The sequence below is a fragment of the Salmo trutta genome, chromosome 8 (assembly GCF_901001165.1).
Source record: "Salmo trutta chromosome 8, fSalTru1.1, whole genome shotgun sequence".
Taxonomy (NCBI): domain Eukaryota; kingdom Metazoa; phylum Chordata; class Actinopteri; order Salmoniformes; family Salmonidae; genus Salmo; species Salmo trutta.
The window spans coordinates 16913000-16934171 of NC_042964.1; the positions used below are offsets into that span (position 1 = coordinate 16913000).

A 21172-nucleotide genomic window follows, 5' to 3' on the forward strand; every position below is an offset into this window, starting at 1 on the left:
TCTATTTTTTTCCACAAACATCCTTTCTGAATTTAAAAGTTTTCATTTAGTTTTTCTAAAGTATATGTAATCTGATTACAATAGTTTTGCTTACTACTGTTACAGTTTTGCTATCAGATTACATGTAACCGATTAAATGTAATCAGTTACTCCCCAACACTGCATAGACTTCTGTGACAAGTGTTAACTACTAACCAACCATTATACAAGGTTGACATTATCAATACATGTAATAAAACATTTTGGGAACATTAGGGCTTCCTGGGTTAAACTGTTGAATGTCAACGTGCAAAAACAATTTTAGGTCGATCTTTTTATTTTAAGGTTTTATTCTTCACTTTGCCACTTCCACTTAATAGGTGTACAGCATACATTATCAAGGTACACATTACACAGATCCTGGTCAATAAAACTATCTGGTGGATGGGGTCACTAACGTAGACAACTAAGAGCTGTAACTGCTTTCCTAGTTCTGGGGCCAAGTACAATCGTGGCCAAAAATATTGGCACCCTTGCACTTTTTTTCAAGTAACTTACAATTTTCCCTTAAAATAAGTTTAAATTTACCCAAGTATTTGGTTTCCACAACTCTTGATTTTACTGTTAATATTACAGAACCTTTTTAAATGGTTTATTCCGAACTTATTACATCCATTTAAATCAGAAAATAAACAGAAGGGCCTCCCGAGTGGCGCATCAGTCTAAGGCACTGCATCGCGGTGCTAGAGGCGTCACTACAGACCCGGGTTTGATTCCGGGCTGTATTACAATCAGCCGTGATTGGGAGTCCCATAGGGTGGCGCACAATTGGCCCAGCGTTGTCTGGGTTAGGGGAGGGTTTGACCGGGGGAGGGGCTTTATTTGGCTCATTGCGTTCTAGCGACTACTTGAATTTCTTTTTATTTAGGGGGTGGATCAGCTTTAATATTGCGGATAGATTGTTGCTTCCATCAATGTAATTGTCTGCATAATTTCCAATCCCCCATATATTTTTGGGGTAAATATATTCTATTTGCCATATATTTGTAACTGTGCGGCATCTGTGTGGTAGTTGATCGAGGTGATTTCTCCACAATTCAAACAATCCTTCGCTGCACTCTTCCATTAAGTTCTCTCTTGCGGCCACACCCAGAGAGGTTGGCTACAGTGGTGTGGGCCTTAAACTTCTTGATAACATTACGTACGGTGGAAACAGGAACATCAAGGTATCTGGAGATGGACTTGTAGCCTTGAGATTGCCCATGCATGGCTACAATCTTGTGTCTGACCACCTAAGATAATTCTCTGGTTTTCTTTCTTACCTCAATGCTCATCGCGGTACACACAGTGACACAAAACAGGAGAATGAGTCCATTGCTCTATTCAAACTGGTTGAATGCGTGATCCTATTACCTGATCCTATTACCACCGCTAGTCTTAGACGCTTTGCGAATACAGGCCCAGAACCCTTCAATAATATCTGGAACAAAACTTCTCTGTCTAATTAATCATAGTCATTCTTGATCTCACTGAGCATAAATAATGTATGATGTTCAGTCTTGTAATGGGTCACTTGATTTCCAAGGCATTTATCTTAGTCCGTTTGAATGGTCTGGTGTTGTGACTTGATGTGCTCCCAAATAATTTAGGAGCTCTTTTCAGCCGGTACAGGAAGCTGCCTTCTTTTCCTGTTAAGTCTATCCTGTGATTGGTCTGTAAGCTGAGGAGTATTTCCATGGCAGTTCAGTCATCACCAACATCACCAAACCTTGCCAGAACATATATCTAACAAAGGCCAAAGAGAAGGCAGTAATAAGTTAGTCAAAATGTATGGTTGATAGATGCAACATCAGGAAAAACTCTGAACCCTAGTTCTATGCTAAGACTGTTTGTTGGTCAGGTCAAGGAGAAACTCTCTGCCCTAGTATAGACGAGTCGCATAAGCATACTTCTGGATAGTTAACATTGCCTGGAGCACAAAGAACAACAACCCAGCCCAGTGTGGGGAATATAGGACCATTGTGATAAGGGAACTATTCTAGTGCCTTGACGCCTTCTAGTGTTAATCTACGTAGGCTGGCGGTTTTTCCCATAGGAATGAATGGCCACAAGGGAATGCATTAAAAGTGCATTATGATTCCTTCTGTTCAAGGCTGTTACATTTCAAGGATCTCTCTCTCTCTCTGATCTCTCTTTCTCTCTCTCTCTTAATAGCTCTCTCTCTCTCTCTCTCTCTCTCTCTCTCTCTCTCTCTCTCTCTCTCTTAAAATCTGTGGAGGGAGGTTAAGGTTCAAGTTGCCAAATGTCAGCCTCGAAACCTTAATGACTTAGAGAAGATCTGCAAAGAGGAGTGGGACAAAATCCCTCCTGAGATGTGAGATGTGTGCAAACCTGGTGGCCAACTACAAGAAACGTCTGACCTCTGTGATTGCCAACAAGGGTTTTGCCACCAAGTACTAAGTCATGTTTTGCAGAGGGGTCAAATACTTATTTCCCTCATTAAAATGCTAATCAATTTATAACATTTTTGACCTGCGTTTTTCTGGATTTTTTTGTTGTTATTCTGTCTCTCACTGTTCAAATAAACCTACCATTAAAAGTATAGACTGATCATTTCTTTGTCAGTGGGCAAACGTACAAAATCAGCAGGGGATCAAATACTTTTTTCCCTCACTGTAGACTGACCAGGTGAATACAGGTGAAAGCTATGATCCCTTGTTGATGTCACTTGTTAAATCCACTTCAATCAGTGTAGATGAACGGGAGGAAATAAGTTAAAGAATGATTTTTAAGCCTTGAGACAATTGAGACATGGATTGTTTATGTGTGCCATTCAGAGGGTGAAAGGGCAAGACAAAAGATTTAGGTGCCTTTGAACATGGTATGGTAGTAGGTGCCAGGCGCTCAACAGTTTCCTGTGTGTATCAAAAATGGTCCACCACCCAAAGGACATCCAGCCAACTTGACACAACTGCGGGAAGCACTGGAGTCAATATTGGCGTCAATATTAGGAAGGTGTTTCTGATGTTTGGTAGGCTCAGTGCATTCTTTTTCCAAATGTGTTACATTGCAGCCTTATTCCAAAATTGATTAAATCATTTTTTCCCTTCATCAATCTACACACAATTCCCCATAATGACAAAGCAAAAAAAAATTGTTTTTGCAAAAAAGTGAACGGGTCTGAATACTTTCCGAATGCACTGCATCTGTCACTGGTTGCTACAACTCTCAGTGCTTGTGCTGCAGTAACATTTGTGACCAGAATTTGGCTACCATAGATTTATGGGAAATGTAATAGTTTATTTGGTATGTTAATTAACAGATGATGACTTGTTCAGGGCAGATCAGAATAGCACTGTAGGCTAGGCCATGAAGTAAACTTTTTTTTTTTTAAATAAAGGGATTTCTACTGCATGTGAAGGAATTCCCCTTGAGCCCCTCCTAAAAATGACAGTCTACAGTCTGTTCTATTCTTTTCAAACTGAATTCCTCCTCTTAAAACAATCAGTCACTACTTTGTCTGGTGATCCGGGAAAAAATAGGAAATTAGATCATCATGTGCGCTGACTTAACCCTGCCGCAAGAAGAAGAGAAAGAAAAACAGAGAAGAAAAAAAGGAGACACAATCTCACTCAGTCATTCTCCTCCACAGACTTTAAACTCTCATCTGTAAACCATATTAGGAAATGTATGGTTGTCGTGTCACTCCAGTAGGCAGCCCACTATAGGGCGAGAGGCAACGAACAATGTTTATTCAGCTCGCCTTCGCGGCTCACGCCTACTGATAACTGTTGGACATGTGACTAAAGAAGGTCAGGTCAGGTCAGTCACTGTCTGACGCAGTGAACGTTTAGAGAGAAAATTAAACAATAACCCAGTGCAACCTGTTCTGGTAAATCACATAATTTATCCACAGGCATTAAATAGACGTAGATTTTCAGGCTTACTTCCCAGAATTACCTATTCAGCAAAAGCTTGTGTTGCCCCTATTGCCTTGCCCTAGGCCTCTCTCAAAGTAAAAGGTGTTTACAGATAATGGACATTCATTTGTTGCCATTGAAACAAGAGGCACAACTTTGTAAATTGTTGTAGCCTACTTTTTATTGTAAACGTGCACTGGTTCAGGTGTTTCCCAATAGACCTGGGTACAAAGTTTACGTTTGAAGTCGGCCTACATCAGGGATGGGCAAAACTTTTGGCTCAAGGGCCACGTCGGGATTTCAAAATTCAATAGAAGGCTGCACAGATTTTTTGGACCTATTTGTTTGTCAAAATCAATTTGTGGGCCAGAAAAAGGGCAGTTATTTGAAAATATATACAGCGCATTAGGAAAGTATTCAGACCCGTTGACAATTTCCACATTTTTTTACGTTACTGTCTTAGTCTAAAATGTATTAAATAGATTTATTTCCTCATCAATCTACACATAATCCCCCATAATGACAAAGCTAAAACAGCTTTTTACAAATTTTTGATAATTTTTTTAAAATAAAAAACTGAAATATCACATTTACATACAGTACCAATCAAAAGCTGGGACACACCTAGTCATTCAAGTGTTTTTCTTTATTTTTACTATTTTCTACCTTGTAGAACAATAGTGAAGACATCAACAATGAAATAGCACATATGGAATCATGAAGAAACCAAAAAAAGTGTTCAACATATCAAAATTCACTCTTGGCATTCTCTCAACCAGCTTCACCTGGAATGCTTATGCTGAACACTTGTTGGCTCCTTTCCTTCACCCTGTGGTCCAACTCATCCCAAACTATCTCAATTGGGTTGAGGTCATCCATTCACCTACTCTGTGAATCACAAAGACATGTTGGTTGGAACCAAAAATCTCAAATTTGGACTCATCAGACCAAAGAACAGATTTCCACCGCTCTAATATCCATTGCTCAAGCAAGTCTCTTCTTCTTATTGGTGTTCTTTAGTAATGGTTTCTTTGCAGAAATTCAACCATGAATGCCTGATTCACTTAGTCTCCTCTGAACAATTGATGTTGAGATGTGTCTGTTACTTGAACTCTGTGAAGCATTTATTTGGGCTGCAATCTGAGTCTGGTAACTCTAATGAATTTATCCTCTGCAGTAGAGGTAACTCTGGGTCTTCCTTTCCTGTGGCGGTCCTCATGAGAGCCAGTTTCATCATAGCGCTTGATGTTTTTTGTGACTGCACTTGAAGAAACTTTCAAAGTTCTTGAAATGTTGCGTATTGACTGACCTTCTAACATGGCTGTGATAAGGAGCGGACCAAAGCGCAGCGTTTTCGTAGTTCCACATCTTTATTTAATAGTGAAACGTGATGCAATACATAAATACTTAAACTAACCAGAAAACAACAAACCGTGACACAGAGGGGAAAAAACACACTACTCAAAATATAATCCCCCACAAGGACAGGTGGGACAAACATCAACTTAAGTATGGCCTCCAATTAGAGACAACAACTACCAGCTGCCTCTAATTGGAGGTCATGCCGGACAACAACCCACATAGAAATACAACAACTAGAACCTGAACATAGACATACAAAAACAGATCAACACCCCCTGTCACACCCTGACCACTCTACCATAGAAAATAACAACTTAATATGGTCAGGACGTGACACCTTCATGTCTTAAAGTAATGATAGACTCTCTTTGCTTATTTGAGCTGTTCTTGCCATAATATGGACTTTGTCTTTTACCAAATAGGGCTATCTTCTGTATACCAAACCTACATTGTCACAACACAGCTGATTGGTTCAAACGCATTAAGAAGGAAAGACATTCCACAAATTGACTTTTAACAAGGCACACCTGTTAATTGAAATGCATTCCAGGTGACTACCTTTGCTCAGTACTTTATTGAACCACTTTTGGCAGCGATTACAGCCTCAAGTCTTCTTGGGTATGACACTACAAGCTTGGCACACCTGCATTTGGTGAGTTTCTCCCATTCTTCTCTGCATATCCTCTCAAACTCTATCAGGTTGGATGAGGAGCGTTGCTGCACAGCTATTTTCAGGTCTCTCCAGAGATGTTCGATCGGGTTCAAGTCCGGGCTCTGGTTGGGTCACTCAAGGACATTCAGAGACTTGTCACGAAGCCACTCCTGCGTTGTCTTGGCTGAGTGCTTTGGGTCGTTGTCCTGTTGGAAGGTGAACCTTCGCCTCAGTCTGAGGTCCTGAGCACTCTGCAGCACGTTTTCATCAAGGATCTCTCTGTACTTTCCTCCGTTCATCTTTGACAAGTCTCCCAGTCCCTGCCGCTGAAAAACCTCCCACAGCATGGGGCTGCCACCCCCATGCTTCACCGTAGGGATGGTGCCAGGTTTCCTGACACTTGGCATTCAGGCCAAAGAGTTCAATCTTGGTTTCATCAAACAAGAGAATCTTGTTTCTCATGGTCTGAGAGTCCTTTAGTTGACTTTTGCCAAACTCCAAGTGGGCTGTCATGTGCCTTTTACTGAGGAGGGGCTGCTGTCTGGCCACTCTACCGTAAAGGCCTAATTGGTGAAGTGCTGCAGAGATGGTTGTCCCTCTGGAGCTCTGTCAGAGTGACTATCGGGTTCTTGGTCACTTCCCTGACTAAGGCCATTCTCCCCCGATTGTTCAGTTTGGCCGGGTGGCCAGCTCTAGGAAGAGTCTTGGTGGTTCCAAACTTCTTCCATTTAAGAATGATGGAGGCCACTGTGTTCTTGGGGACCTTCAATGCAGCAGATTGTTTTTGGTAACCTTCCCCTGGTCTGTGCCGACACAATCCTGTCTCGGAACTCTATGTACAATTCCTTCGACCTCATGGCTTGGTTTTTGCTCTGACATGCACTGTCAACTGTGGGACTTATATAGACAGGTGTGTGCCTTTCCAAATCCAATCAATTGAATTTATCACAGGTGGACTCCCATCAAGTTGTAGAAACATTTCAAGGATGATCAATGGAAACAGGATGCACCTGAGCTAAATTTTGAGTCTCATAGCAAAGGGTCTGAATAGTTATGTAAATAAGGTATTTTTGTTTTTAATTTATAATACATTTGCAAACATTTCTAGAAACCTGTTTTTGCTTTGTCATTATTGGGTATTGTGTGTAGATTGCTGAGGATTTTTTTTTTATTCCATTTTAGAATAAGGCTGTAACATAACAAAATGTGGAAAAAGTCAAGGGGTATGAAAACTTTCCGAAGGCACTGTAGGTACATTATCAATTCTACATACTTTCTATTTAGTTTTAGAAATAAAAAAATTGTGTTTTTTTACCCAAAATAATAATTTCCCCAAACATCCTGCAGACCATAGCTTGCCCACCCGTCTTATATAGTTTATTTTACATATCTAGGCTACATTGTGTTGTCAGCTTTTATGCGAATAATAAATAGGCCCATATATTGATGAATGTGTATACAGTTCAATCAAGTATAGGCTTAACTGAATGACAACAGAGACAGAATACAATATGGAATTTTATTGAATAGTTTGGGGTTGGCCTCGTCTCTGAGCAATGCTCCTCAGAGCCAGATGCTGATGACAGGTTGCTTTCAGGTTATTATGCTGGTGGTGGTGGGGAGGTGGAAGGTCATTGGAAGACTGTTGCTGTAAAACATCAAGTGACAGACAAGGGGTGAGTTGACATAAATACTCCCTAGATTTATGCCCATTAGTTGACAGAAAGGGAAGTGATTATTGCACGAGTGATCCCATAGGTTCATCAGCATATATGGCGGACTTGCCTTCGTGTGACATGCTCATTGGCTGAAGTTAATACGTGAATGACATTCCGCACACTTGCTAATGGTAAAGAGGAGAAGAGACGTGATACTATCCTGATTAAGTAACATTATTAACATTACCATGAAAATACCTGCTTTGCTGATGGGGTAACATGGACACTCCCATATCAATACCTGCTATGCTTATGAGGTACCTTTTATAAACACTACAATGGATACCTGTTATGCTTATGAGCTAACTTTCATAAACACTACAATGGTTTCCTGCTATGCTTATGAGGTAACGTTATAATCATTACCATATAAATACCTGCTATGCTGATGTGGTAACATAACAGCTACCATACACTGTAAATACCTGCTAAGCTGATGTGGTAACATAACAGCTACCATACACTGTAAATACCTGCTATGCTGATGTGGTAACGTAACAGCTACCATATAAATACCTGCTATGCTAATGAGGGAACATTATAAAACACTACCCTATAAATAGCAGCTTTACAGATGAGGTAATGTTATAGACTATACTATATAAATACCTGCTATGCTGATGAGAGAGATAGAAGCAATATGAATTACAGAGTTTCCAAGATGAAGTGATGATCCATTCAGACCAGCCTTACCGATTGAACTTTCGTAACTACATTATACGTACTGATGAAAAGTACTTCTCAACAATATAGGAACTATGAAGATAGCCCTAGGGCTACAGTTTTATCTGCAATGTGCTCAATAAATGTTTAACAACCATTCACGCCTGCATTTACAGTAAGCCACAATATACAACCCAGTTCCTGTCCAATATATCACTCTACATTGGCCAATTGTTATTCTTATAAGTAAACATTTCAATGGGCCTGCCTCTGGTATAGGCACGTACAGTAGGCCTATAATGCAGTGCACACAGGCAGGGTGCAAATAGCATAGCGACATCCTGAGGAAGTAGTTTCCCATAACAGACCTTACACTAACGACCCTTCAACGGCGGCCATCTGGACGCAGGCCAGAGACGGGTGTGCAACTAAGTGGGGTTTGAGTGGGTACGAGCGATATTGGGAACTATAACAAAGATATCTTCTGACTGTTAAATATGAGATAACACCGTGTGAGATTACGTGTTGTTGAGTTTATGGGGTGCTTTTGAATGTTTCCGATCAATTTTGACCAATTGGCCTAAAATATGACAATAAGCAGTGGTGGGAAAAGTACCCAATTGTCATACTTGAGTAAAAGTTAAGATACCTCAATATAAAATGACTCAAGTAAAAGTGAAAGTCACTCAGTAAAATACTACTTGAGTAAAAGTATAGTACTTAAGTATCAAAAGTAAAAGTATAAATCATTTCAAATTCCTTACATAAAAAAACACCACTTTTTAAATGTTTTATTATGGCTAGCCAGGGGCACACTCCAACACAAACTAAGCATGTGTGTTTAGTGAGTCTGCCAGATCAGAAGCAGTAGGGATGACCATGGATGTTCTCTTGATAAGTGCGTAAATTGGACAATTTTCCTGTCCTGCTAAGCATTCAAAATGTAACAAGTAATTTAGGGTGTCAGGGAAAATGTATGGCTTCAAAATTACATTATTTTCTTTAGAAAAGTAGTGAAGTAAAAGTTGACAAAAATATAAATAGTAAAGTAAAGATATCACAAAAAACTACTTAAGTTGTACTTTAAAGTATTTTTACTTAAGTACTTTACACCACTGACAATAAGTGATGTGAAACAACGATTTAAATACACGTTTTTACGCTCATTCCTCAGAATGCAAAAACAACATTTCCTTTTGGGAAGGGATAAGGATGTTTTGGGATTGGCTAGCGGCCAAGCGCAGGCCTGTTGTGCTTAGTATTCTACTGAATGGAGTGTTTGGTGGGGCGAGCGGGAACCTTTTGTTACATTTTTTGAAGACATCTCAGGGGTATACTACAAAGCAGCGAGTTAGCCAGCTAACTTTGACAAACAACCAGAAATAACTCTTGATTTTCTGAATCATTAAGAAAGCTTAGATATGTGTTTTTGGTTGTCAACTCAATTAGACCATACCCATTTCAAGCTTATCTTTCTTAAAAATAAAAAGTTATTTCATAATATTTAGCAAGTTAGACCATACCCATTTCAAGCTGATCTTTCTTAAAAATAAAAAGTTATTTCATAATATTTGTTAACTTGCTAAATATTATGAAATAACTTTTTATTTTTAAGAAAGATAAGCTTGAAATGGGTATGGTCTAATTGAGTTGACAACCAAAAACACATATCTAAGCTTTCTTAATGATTCAGAAAATCAAACTTTTATTTGGACTGGGCATTGTTATCACTAAATTCAATAGAAACTGGTTGAGGGAGATTAAGTGGTCACGCACACTTTTATTTTATCTTTATTTAACTAGGCAAATCAGTTACGAACAAATTCTTATTTTCAATGACGGCCTTGTTCAGGGGTAGAACGACAGATTTGTACCTTGTCAGCTCGGGGATTACGAACTTACAACCTTGCGGTTACTAATCCAACACTCTAACCACTAGGCTATGCTGCCGCCACACCCACACCCACACTCTCTCTCTCAATACTGGCAAAATGTTCTAATTACTAGGTTATCCTGCATGGCTAACTGGTAACCCAACTTACACGGTTATCCTCAACAGACCTTGGTGGTCAGATGCGTCATATGATTCAGTGGAAGCCTGGGTCTAACTAGCTCTCACAGTCTCATGTCAGAATTAGACATTTATCCATGTTTCTGTCACAGTTGTCGTAGGGTTGAGACCAAGACGCAGCGGGAAAATGTATACTCATCTTCTTTTATTAACGGACAAAGAAGGAAAACCAAAATAAACACACGTATACAAACCACAAACAAATTTAGCAGTCTTGTCAGGCGCACGCAGCTAAACAAGAACAATCTCCCACAAAACCCCATGACACACAAACTCCTAATTATAGGACCTTCAATCAGAGGCAACGATAACCAGCTGCCTCCAATTGAAGGTCCAACCCCAATTAACTAAACATAGAAATACAAAAGACTAGATAGAACATAGAAATATACTAACATAGAACAATGACTAACAAACCCCGGACTAATAAATCAAATACCCCCTCTACCTAAACACATACACAAAACACACCCTGAACCACATAAAACAAACACCCCCTGCCACTTCCTGACCAAACTACAATAACAAAATAACCCCCACACTGGTCAGGACGTGACAGTTTCTCAAATGTCAAATTTCTAAGTTGTTCCAAACATCAAATTTCTATGTGTTTAAGGTTACTTAACTACACATTTTTAAGGTTAGGGTTAAGTTTAGGCATTAACTCCGAGATTTTAAGGTTGGGTATTAACTCCGAATGGTTAAGGTAAGGGTTAAAGTTTGAGATAGGCTGATTACAAAACTCTCAAAAAAAAGTTTCTATTGCTGGATTCGAACATGCAACCTGTATTACTATATTTTAAACAACAGGTGGGTCTAATCATGGATGCTGATTGGTTAAAACCGCATTCCAGTCGGTGTCTATCCACAAGTTATCACCGCCTAAAATCTATGACGTTGAAATGCGTATTTACTCTTTTCATCTGATTGCGAAATCCGCTATCTCATCAGCTCAGCAATTTATATGCTAGAACTACACTGTAAAAAGCATCTAGACATGATCTCCCATTTCTTTTAGACTAGCATTTGGTTTGCAACAGCAGATATTTCTTGGCTGATCAATATGAGCTTGTGACAACTGTACAGTTCTAACCCTCAAAGTGTTCTCTAACCACTCTCCAAAAAAGTAGTGTTTGTTTGTCTTAACAGGCTGTTGATGGGCAGGGAAGTAAAATTAATAATTTGAGATCATTTGAATGTCATTGATAATCTCATGAGTGTGTGTATCTTCACACTTCACACATTAATCTAAGTCATTCTTAATCACCTGAACTAGTGCCATTATGCTCTGGTCAAATGTACATTCCATTTTGTTTTGCAAAGTTGCAATATATTGAGGTTTTTCCTATTATTTCCCAAAAGCCAAGATCTCAGATCAAACTTCTACTTGTTGAGAACTGGAAGTAGAATTAATAAAAGCGTGGCAGATGCTCTGATTGGATGTAAAAATGGAAAATGGATTTGGGATAAAATCTCCCATTCACAATGTATTTTTTTACCGCTCATTTGTTCCCTTCTGTCAACAATCTCAGCGTGTTCTTTTAGCGCTGATGTCCAAAAATGTATTGATGGAAACATGAGACAACAGAATACTGGATTGTTGGGTTCACTGCTGCTACCGTGGGTGTCAACTCAACTCATTTTATCTACACCTCTTGTTAACATATTGTTCCAATAGAATGAGCCACTGTATGGTTCTCAAAAAAGCTTCAATCTCATTATCTTTTGCTTCAGAAATGCAGGAAGTGGCTGCTTAGAGCTGGAAACAAAAACAGAGGTTACTGACCTCCTTGATCTGACTGTAGACACGGTGTCATGACGGATTTAGCCACCCATCGCAACCAGTTTCAACCAGCAAATATTCTGGTGTGAGTTTCCTGAAAGCTTCCTACCACTAAGATCATCTTTCGCCCATTGCCTTAACCGCTGTTTTCGGATTGTCAATTCACAGCCTTCCTCTTCTTCTTCTTTGGGATTGGGTTGGCGGATTGCATCAAACATTTATCATACAAAAATCAAAAGGAAATGGGAAAAGGAAAAAAATTGCACCACCAACTAACCCTACACCTACATACCACTGTTTCATAGAAATAAAATCACCACCCCATTCCACTACTTTGACCCTAACTGATCCTACACCAAGCCAACGGCCTGGGAGGACGGGACACCACCCCTCAACACACCTTGTAATTCCTCTGAAGTCAAATCTCGTATACCCAAATACTTCTCTGCAGCTGCCACCACAACATCTATTTTCTGTGATTTACGATCCATTTCTGCGGTACAGTTGATAACCATTGCTATCAAACACTAAAAAGCCGACCATACTGAAGCATAAATTAATTGTTGCCCTATTCCTCTGTGCTGGCACAAATCTACTACTCCCTGGGATCCTTTCAGGCTCCCTCACCCTCACCCTTGACCCATCCTCCTCTACTTTCTTCACTGCCTTAGCATATGACACCTTCTGCACTACTCTGACTCTGGCCACCTCAACCTGCCTCTCTCGCACCTGACACTTCCGATCCCCAGCAACATGACCACCCTTACTGTTGACACACACAACTTTATACACGGAAACTACACAATCCTCTGTCCCATGTCCTCCTGCACACTTCCCACATCTTGGAATATCCCTCCTACACACTGCTGTGACATGACCTTAAATGTTGCACCTGAAACACTGCAGTAGATTCGGCACAAAAGCTCTAACATGATAACTGATATATCCTAACATGACTTTGTCTGGCTAGAGACTGACTCAAAACTCAAAAGGACTGACAGTGACTCCTCTGTTTCACCACGCTCCCCACCAGGCCTGCGTTGCGCCAAACGGCAGGCGTCACAAACACCATGGATTTTCAACTTCAATTGCTCCACCTCCACACTTAACGCTACCCCAGAAATCACTACTTTCAATGGTGCCCTGTTCCTAAGAGCAAAGCAAGAAACAGACCTTGACCCAAGTTGCGTGACAATTCACATCCTAGCCAGTTCGGCTCTATTTCATTGGTAGAGCTGAAATCATGTTAGTTTAGTGGGTGGGTGGGTACGGTAGATGGTTCATAGCGTCATTGGTGCCTAATAATAGTTCCACTGTGTACTGTAAGGTACTTTGGTGGGTGTGACTTCCAAACTTTAACAGTTCCTGCTGGGCCAAACCCAGATTAAACAGGGGCGCACTGTTCCTCTCTGAAACACACACACACACACACACACACACACACACACACACACACACACACACACACACACACACACACACACACACACACATACGCATGGAACCATATAGCGTTTTCCATCACCTCAGCTAGAATGCCCCCAACATAAAAAGATGAAAAAAAACATAGAAACTAGGGTTAATAACCCTCATTAGCAAGAGGCTATAAATGATGCAATGTACTGATGGGCAGTAGTGGTTTTCAGATGTTGCTATGGCTATAGACCTAGGCTACTGCAGTTTATTGTCTGAGTCACTGTATTGTCCCCCCAAAAAATGTGTGTATTTGTTTTAATTGAAAGAGCTAGGCTAATGGCCTAATTATATAATGTTACGGTGAATGTGTCTATAATTATGTTATCAGTCATTTAGTTTCTATTTGTTTATGACACACAGTGACTGAGGTGTTATCCTTCCTTGTCCTCTTTATCAAGTCAATGCATCTTTAGTTTTGTGTGCATTTATGTATACAGGCTATACCAGCATTCCCCTATAGTAAGCCCTAACGTTGCCTCCGGGTACTATTTGTCTTGGTTTGTATTTTCTCCTCTTTCTCTGCTCAAAGCCCTATAGTTTCCCCCTTATCCCCCTGTGCGCCTTTCACTAACAGTCACAAACACACACACACACACATTTCTCCCACCTTTCACTCACACACTCAAAACCCCCTCACAGACGCAAATGCTCGTCCACTTGCATAGTAGGCCGGAGGCGCGCCCACGCGGTTCATAAGCGCAGCTCGAGAAGGCGTCACCACATTAAAGTTGAGCGGATGAGTGTCACACACGCCGACGAGGAAAGCGCGAGTTTTTAGTTCCGAACAGTCATAATATCCTAAATTGTGCCACGTTCTTTTCTAGTTTTAGCCCATAAAATACATTATTGAAATGTATCGTGAATCTTGAGCAGGCAATGCTAAACGAAGCTTCGGGTCAAAATTGTGATGTTTTTAAACGAGACGCGCATTTTGGTTGATCTTATATAAGTATTCCAATAATTGAGAACCGTGCAGAAGCAGAGACCGTTCATTTGCATCCAGTCAGTTGTGACGACGGGCACTCTTTTTTTTAAAGCGCCACAGGACATCATTTGCATGAAACTGAAGCCAGGTAAGATGTTTGTTTTTTCCTCACTCTACTGAACTCAAGGGGGTTTTCAGCCAGTTTTGGGATTTCAGTTGATGGTACGGACCACAGCTTGCTCCATGTGATCTACAATCCCGACACTCAGTTTAAACGTTTAGAAACGTAAATAATCGTGTATCTCGCTCATATGAAAGCTACGTCAAATGTTTCCAAAACCATATAGCGTGCGAGGCGTATTTGCGTTTAGACTCACTCAAGGCAACATGATGGGACGTGGTCTCTGTTTCAGTATGTAATGTTTTATAAAATAATAAAGACAAGACGCCAATGTCGAGTTCAATAGCCTTATTTAAGCATTGTACAAATCCCTACACGCGGAGTCCGGGGAACAGCCCAGCTCGTCGATGACCTATCGACTAGATTCAGTAACAGTCTCCACTGTAATGTAATTGGAGTCATGAGAAGGGAAACTGACAAACCAATTTCATGTGACTATTACTATTATTTTTCACAATGAAAATTATTTGACATTCGACGACGTTGGCTATTTTTGTGGCGTTTCCAAAGTACATGCATTTACCAATACATCAAGTTGCCTTATCCTTTGGCGCATATTGAATGTGTTAGAAATTGTAGGTTTACGAAATTGTGGAGTCATTTGAACGTCAATGTGCTGCTGACTTTTCCATGGCTCATAATCGGGGCCATCTACTAAAGACGCTCTACTGAAGGGAAACCCGCTTATGTCCTCAGTGCATAATGGCATTTCACCCACTCTCCATATTTCCCAGTCTGCACAGACACACATATCTTACTGTCTGCCGCTAGGACAGTACAGTACATCAGTTAATATCCTCTGGGATTTGTCACATTGCTCTATTCACTCATGGACATTCTTGGTCCTATTAAAAAGCACTGTGCAGAAAAATGCAGTCTGACCACATTCTGTACATGGTTAAGATCGGAGTTACAGGTGAACATGTACACATACAGTATTTGCTATCTACCAGTTTGTAGACATGCCAAAAGAACTGAACATATTTACTGTGGAAGATTACTTAACTTGTAGCCTGGGGTGGGGTGAGAAGAGGTCTGTTGTGTGTGATAACACTGTATTTCTGACGTCTAGGTCACTTGACATCTCACCAAAACATGCCACTTTTTTTTTAGGAGGATAAATATTATGTGTGGCGGGGTAGAAAGCGAAGCTGTTTCCTGAGAAGTGGGCTCGCCTAACAATGGCCGTCATCTTGGAACAGTCGGCGGTTCGCAGTCAAAGCAACATCTGAGGGAGGCTGTAGGATATGGAGAGAATGGCAGAGAAAAGAGAAAGGGTGGGGGGGGGGGAGAGAAAGTGCCTAACAATGGCTGGGGCCGTACAGCTCACACAATGTGCCAAGAGGAGAGTGGTGTTTTCGGGACATTCTTAAGACAATGGGAGAGCTACGTCCAGCTGGTATCGCTTAACCTCCGTTAGACAGTCCACTGTTTGGGTCACATTGGCTCTTATGTAGTGTCTAGTTGTAACACAAGTCCGGTCAAGTCAATGCCATGAATTCTAGAACTTGCAGTAAGTACACATCAAATCACTTAAGATTTGTAATGTAAAAAATGTTTTTTTTGTCTTATAAGCCTACAGATCATGCGCTAGAGGTGAAGCGTAAGCCTATGACAGCCTTGATGTTAATATGGGGGGGGGGAAATACACCTCCACTGGACTGTCATTTGATTAGCTGTTTTTCCAGCTCAGCAGCTAGGTTGAGCTGGGTTTATTAAGATGAGGCACAGTAACTGTTAAATATTTGATGGTTCTGTACTGAATCTAGTGACGGAATATTTCCTCAGACTGTTTTATTGCTGATCCTGGGCTGGCTTTTAGGTTGTTTTTCCACAACCCTGTTCATTGTGTCCTAACAGTCCCCTTTAACTACTGACACGTGTCCACTCTGCATAATACGCTAAAAAGTATAGTTCGGCTCTCCAAAAAAAAAGAAATTGGGGGGTAAAAATTTTTGGTATTTTTTGTTGTTGTTGTTGTTGTAAATCTCTCATGAGCCGTGTGTCCATATTCCACATTATAACTTATGCTATGGTGTTGGCAATTCATGTGTCTGATTTGTGTGGTAATGTATTTAACTAGGCCGCAATTTGTTCGTCTTTCTCTGTATTCCAGATCAAAACGTTGACTCCAACTGTACTCGATTCAAAGAGAAAGTGGGAAATACAACTAGGAAAAGGGCTGAGGACCACGACACCTGTGCCACATCTACCACAAACCCCCCCTCGACCCCTTCAAAACCCACCCTCCTATCCACCATGTCTCTCAATACCTTCCACCTGATGGAGACCCTCAAGAAATCCCCGGCTGCTTTACGCCGCCGTTTCCGCCGCGACCGCACAGAGTCCCTCTCCCACGGTGATCCGCTATTCAAGGTCCACTACCTGGGCACTGAGAAAATCTTCTCCCTCGATCGAGAGCAGGCCCAGGATGCCATAGCCCGTCTGCTCGAAGGGGCCGCAAATGGAAAGAAGCTGAGCAAAGACCACGCGTTGGTTGTTCGTCCACGCTATGTCGAAGTCAAAGAGCTCAGCACAGGACGCCAGCTCACTAAGACGTACCTCCAGGACATAGCCTACTGCGCGGCCGACGCCACCAGACCCAACGTGTTTCTGTACATCTGTAAGCAGCGTGGGCAACAGCTGCAGTGCCGGGTGTTCTGGTGCAGCCGGGCAGAGCGGGCACGTGACATGACGGCCTGTCTGGCACACTCCTTCCAGAGGGCACTGAGCGACTGGCAGGGGGACGGCGGAAGTACCGGCACACTGACCCCAGAAAAGGTCGGGGTGAAGGAGGGAGAGGATATGCCCACCACCCCTACTACCTCCAAAAACTCCATGCTAACAGCTAGCTTAAGACGAGGTGAACATGGCCTGAGCACTTGACACACTGAAATATTCAATTGAAATCAATAGAAACCAACATTTTTAGGCAGGCGGTAAGGGGATTGCCTATCAGTAGGGGAAACTTTCAAAGGGATCAATTGATAGTCTTCAGTTAACGCATGAATGTGTATGTACCTGTATTTGCACATTTCACCATCTTTTTTTTTTAATGTTGTATGTGATTAAAACCAAGCCCAGCCAGCACATTTATCTCTCTCTCTCGCTCTCTCTCTCGCTCTCTCGCTCGCTCTCTCTCGCTCTCTCCTGTGTTGGTTTGCAGTCCGTTGGAAGAAGAGGCGGTCCCTGTCTCGCAGTCCACTGAGTGCCATGATCAGGAAGAGATCCACCTCAGACATCTGGCACTGAGACAACAGATCCCCAGCCTGGGACACTAAACTGATGACACCCACAGAGACTAGTTACAGCACGGAGGGAGGGAGAGAAGAGGGATTGAAAGAACCCACCACTACTGGACTCAACAGGATTGAAGGAAAGAGAAGGGTGAGAGAGGGAGATTAGTGCTGGACTTTCTTTTAAATGGGACATTGGCTTAGTAAGTCTACAGTTCATGACTGGAATGAACATTAGCCTACGAACCGGGACAGTTAATGACTAGCTGCCTTGGAAGACCTGGGAACAAGGCATTGGGTTGATGGCGTGGTACTGTACACTGTTGCCAGCATACACCTCCGTTCCCTTGTGACTTGCTTTCACTGTTGGAAAGCTTCAATGCTAAACTGCTAATATCCATCGCCACTCCAAGTCACTTGTTTTCTAGTGCCATTGCTACTCTAAACTGCCAGTAATGCTTCGAAGAAAGGAGCACATGGTCTTGTGTGCCTTTTTAACTAGGTAAGGATATGACCAAAGATATCCCCAAACCACAATCTTCTCTCAATACAATTCTGGGTATGGGCTGGAATGGTTGAAACTGGTTACAGTCATAGCAATGATGGTTGTTTTTTTAGTTTTATTTATTTCAATTAGGTTTTTGTTGTTAGCTTATGGCTCATCAGCCTGTACACTTGTTTCATTTTTTTAAAGGGGGGAGGAACTTTGTTTGAGCTGAACCTGAAATGTGAGCGCCGTGTTGGTCTTGGGAGAGGCGTTACAAAGTGTGTGTGAGGATTCATGGGGCATAAAGGGTTAATTTGAGCCGACCATAGAAGAACATCTGCTGGGTTGTCATAGGTACACAGTAGGCTGTGTTCATAGGCAGAACTGTAATTAAGCAATAAGACATGAGAACCCGGGGTTTATCGTGTGAATAACTCACGACTAAGGCCCAACATGGAGGATCGGGGAAACAGCCCTTAGGAGGATGTTATTCACGATAATTCCTGGGGCCTGATTGCTTTTCTAAAACGGTTACCAGTAAAAAAAAATGTAAGATGTGTTTTCATTCAATGTTATTTTAATGAGTAAATTTGTTTTTATTTCATCCTTCCACCAGACGATCTAGTCTGAGCAAAGCCAGTTGTTAGTTCTGAAATGATGAAGTAGCTAGCCAAATGAGCTGGTCATCCAAAAAAGGTTGCCATGCAGGCTAGCTACTTTTCCTTTGCTAGTTAGCTAACTAAAGCTGACACTATCACATCAAGCAGCTGAAATGATGACAAACTATGTGCATTCTAGTTTGTTTTACCTTTTGTTTCTATTGCCATTTCTTTTTATATATCCATTGTTATGACCCTTTATAAATAAATTTTCCTGACTAAGAGAAGCTGTCAGTCTTGTAACGTTCATTCTCTCTAATGGCATGGTGGAGATCGCAAATATAACCTGCGACATCGTTGCACATGTCGGAGGCAAGCAGTAAGGTTTAGACAAACCCCAATTGTTGCAAACCAAATGCTAGCCTAGTAGTGTGGGGAAATAATGTCTTGGCACTAGTTTACAGGAGAGATGAAGTTTATAAATTGCCTGGCTGGGCTGTGGAATTCAAATGGAACTGTTAAAGGGAAACTCTAATCAAAAACAAATTTCTTTATTATTCTTTTTTTTTCATTAGTCCACTTGGTACAGTCCTGAAATATTTTCCATGTTAGAAGTGAAGTTTTCAAGATATTGGATTTTCAAGAAGCAAAGTGTCACCGTCATGATGATGATGATGTGGCCGGTCATTGACAGTGCATCTTAGTCCAAGACTATGCTGACTGTCTTCACAAATCTTCTGAATTTGAATGAGCCTCACGGCTATGTATACTATAGATGCGATATCAACCTACTTATTCACACTAAATCCTCCCTTAAAGGCGTTAGTGTTGCTAGAACAGTTTTTTTTTTTTTATAACGATGAACCAGTTAGATGTATATTATTAACATTTTATTTGGAAAAATCACTAATCTGTGATCCTCCTCATTCCTCACTATTCCTGTATGTGCAAAGTAGTAGTAATGTTTTTGTCACATATACCGGATAGGTGCAGTGAAATGTGTTTCCCGGGTCAGATATAGTAGTTCAGCGGCCCTGGAGCAAATTAAGTGTAAGTGCCTAGCTCAAAGGCACATCGACAGATTTTTCACCTTGTCGGCTCAGGTATTCAAACCAGCAACCTTTCACTTACTGGCCCAACGCTCTAACCGCTAGGCTACCTCTGTTCCTCTGTGGGGCAGGAACGTTGGTTTGAACTTCTGTCGTGCTCCTGCATTCCGATGGGGACATCAGAGTTCAGAAATCCTCCTTGGCCCCGCCCCCACCCTCTTCTCTGTCTGGCCTAACCTACTGTAACCTCATGACTTTGCATTGTTTCATAGCATTAGTGTTACCGTGGCCCCAAGCTCAAATACCTGTTTCTCTTACACACGTTCTCTCACACACTTCATGCCACATCCGCTCATTCCATAAATTAAAGACATCTATACTCAGGCAACCATTATGAAAAGGTCACATTACATCCCAGCTTAATTCCTTGACGTGATACTACAGTATGCAGTATTGTATAATTTAGTTTCATGACAGCTGACTGGTTTTGTATAGAGTTTACACAGGAGACTGCTTGTCTACGAATGGGGTGGTATAAGGGCTATTCTACATTTGAGTCCCTACCTATCCTCAGGGGCCAACCCCTAAACTTCCACCACACATTACACCTTACAATGTTAGTGACAAATAAACAAGAAAAGGTTAGCAAAGGCTATCTGCATGTTTTACAGTAAAAGGTGCCTCTGTTTTAAAATGTTATTTGACTTGACAGGTTATGCCAATGATGTCAATGGATGTTTGCTTAACCATTTATTTTAAATGACTATGTATTCTGATGTATCTCAAACTACAAATGGCACAACCTCATCTTTGGAGTGTAAGTGCATGCTTTAAGGTCTGGTTTTATGTTGCACTTGTTTAAAACATCTTTGTGCACATATATGTATTCTATGGAATAATAAACGTTTATACAATGATACTGTATGTGCTTGTATATTTGAAAAAGTATTTTCTACCTTAACTGAAGACGCAGAGCATCAAAACAGCCAACCTCAGGCCAAAACAAGACTCCTGTACCACACTACAGTGTGTACTGTATCTTTAGTCCTGGTGCCAAGCGTTTGATGAATG

At 41.2% G+C, this 21172-nt stretch overlaps 1 protein-coding gene across 2 annotated transcripts; it reads left to right on the forward strand.

The window, feature by feature from the left end:
• The first annotated feature begins 14307 nt into the window (after positions 1–14307).
• Positions 14308–21018, forward strand: LOC115198300 (uncharacterized). Of its 2 annotated transcripts, none has more exons than XM_029760177.1 (3): positions 14308–14697; positions 16847–17593; positions 17897–21018. In XM_029760177.1, exons 1-3 carry the CDS (start codon positions 14682–14684, stop codon positions 17980–17982), a joined length of 849 nt encoding a protein of 282 aa, XP_029616037.1. In that variant the 5' UTR covers positions 14308–14681; the 3' UTR covers positions 17983–21018. The 2 variants fall into 2 exon arrangements, with proteins under 2 accessions (XP_029616037.1, XP_029616036.1); XM_029760176.1 differs by lacking the exon at positions 14308–14697 and adding an exon at positions 15687–16243.
• Positions 21019–21172: the final 154 nt, after the last annotated feature.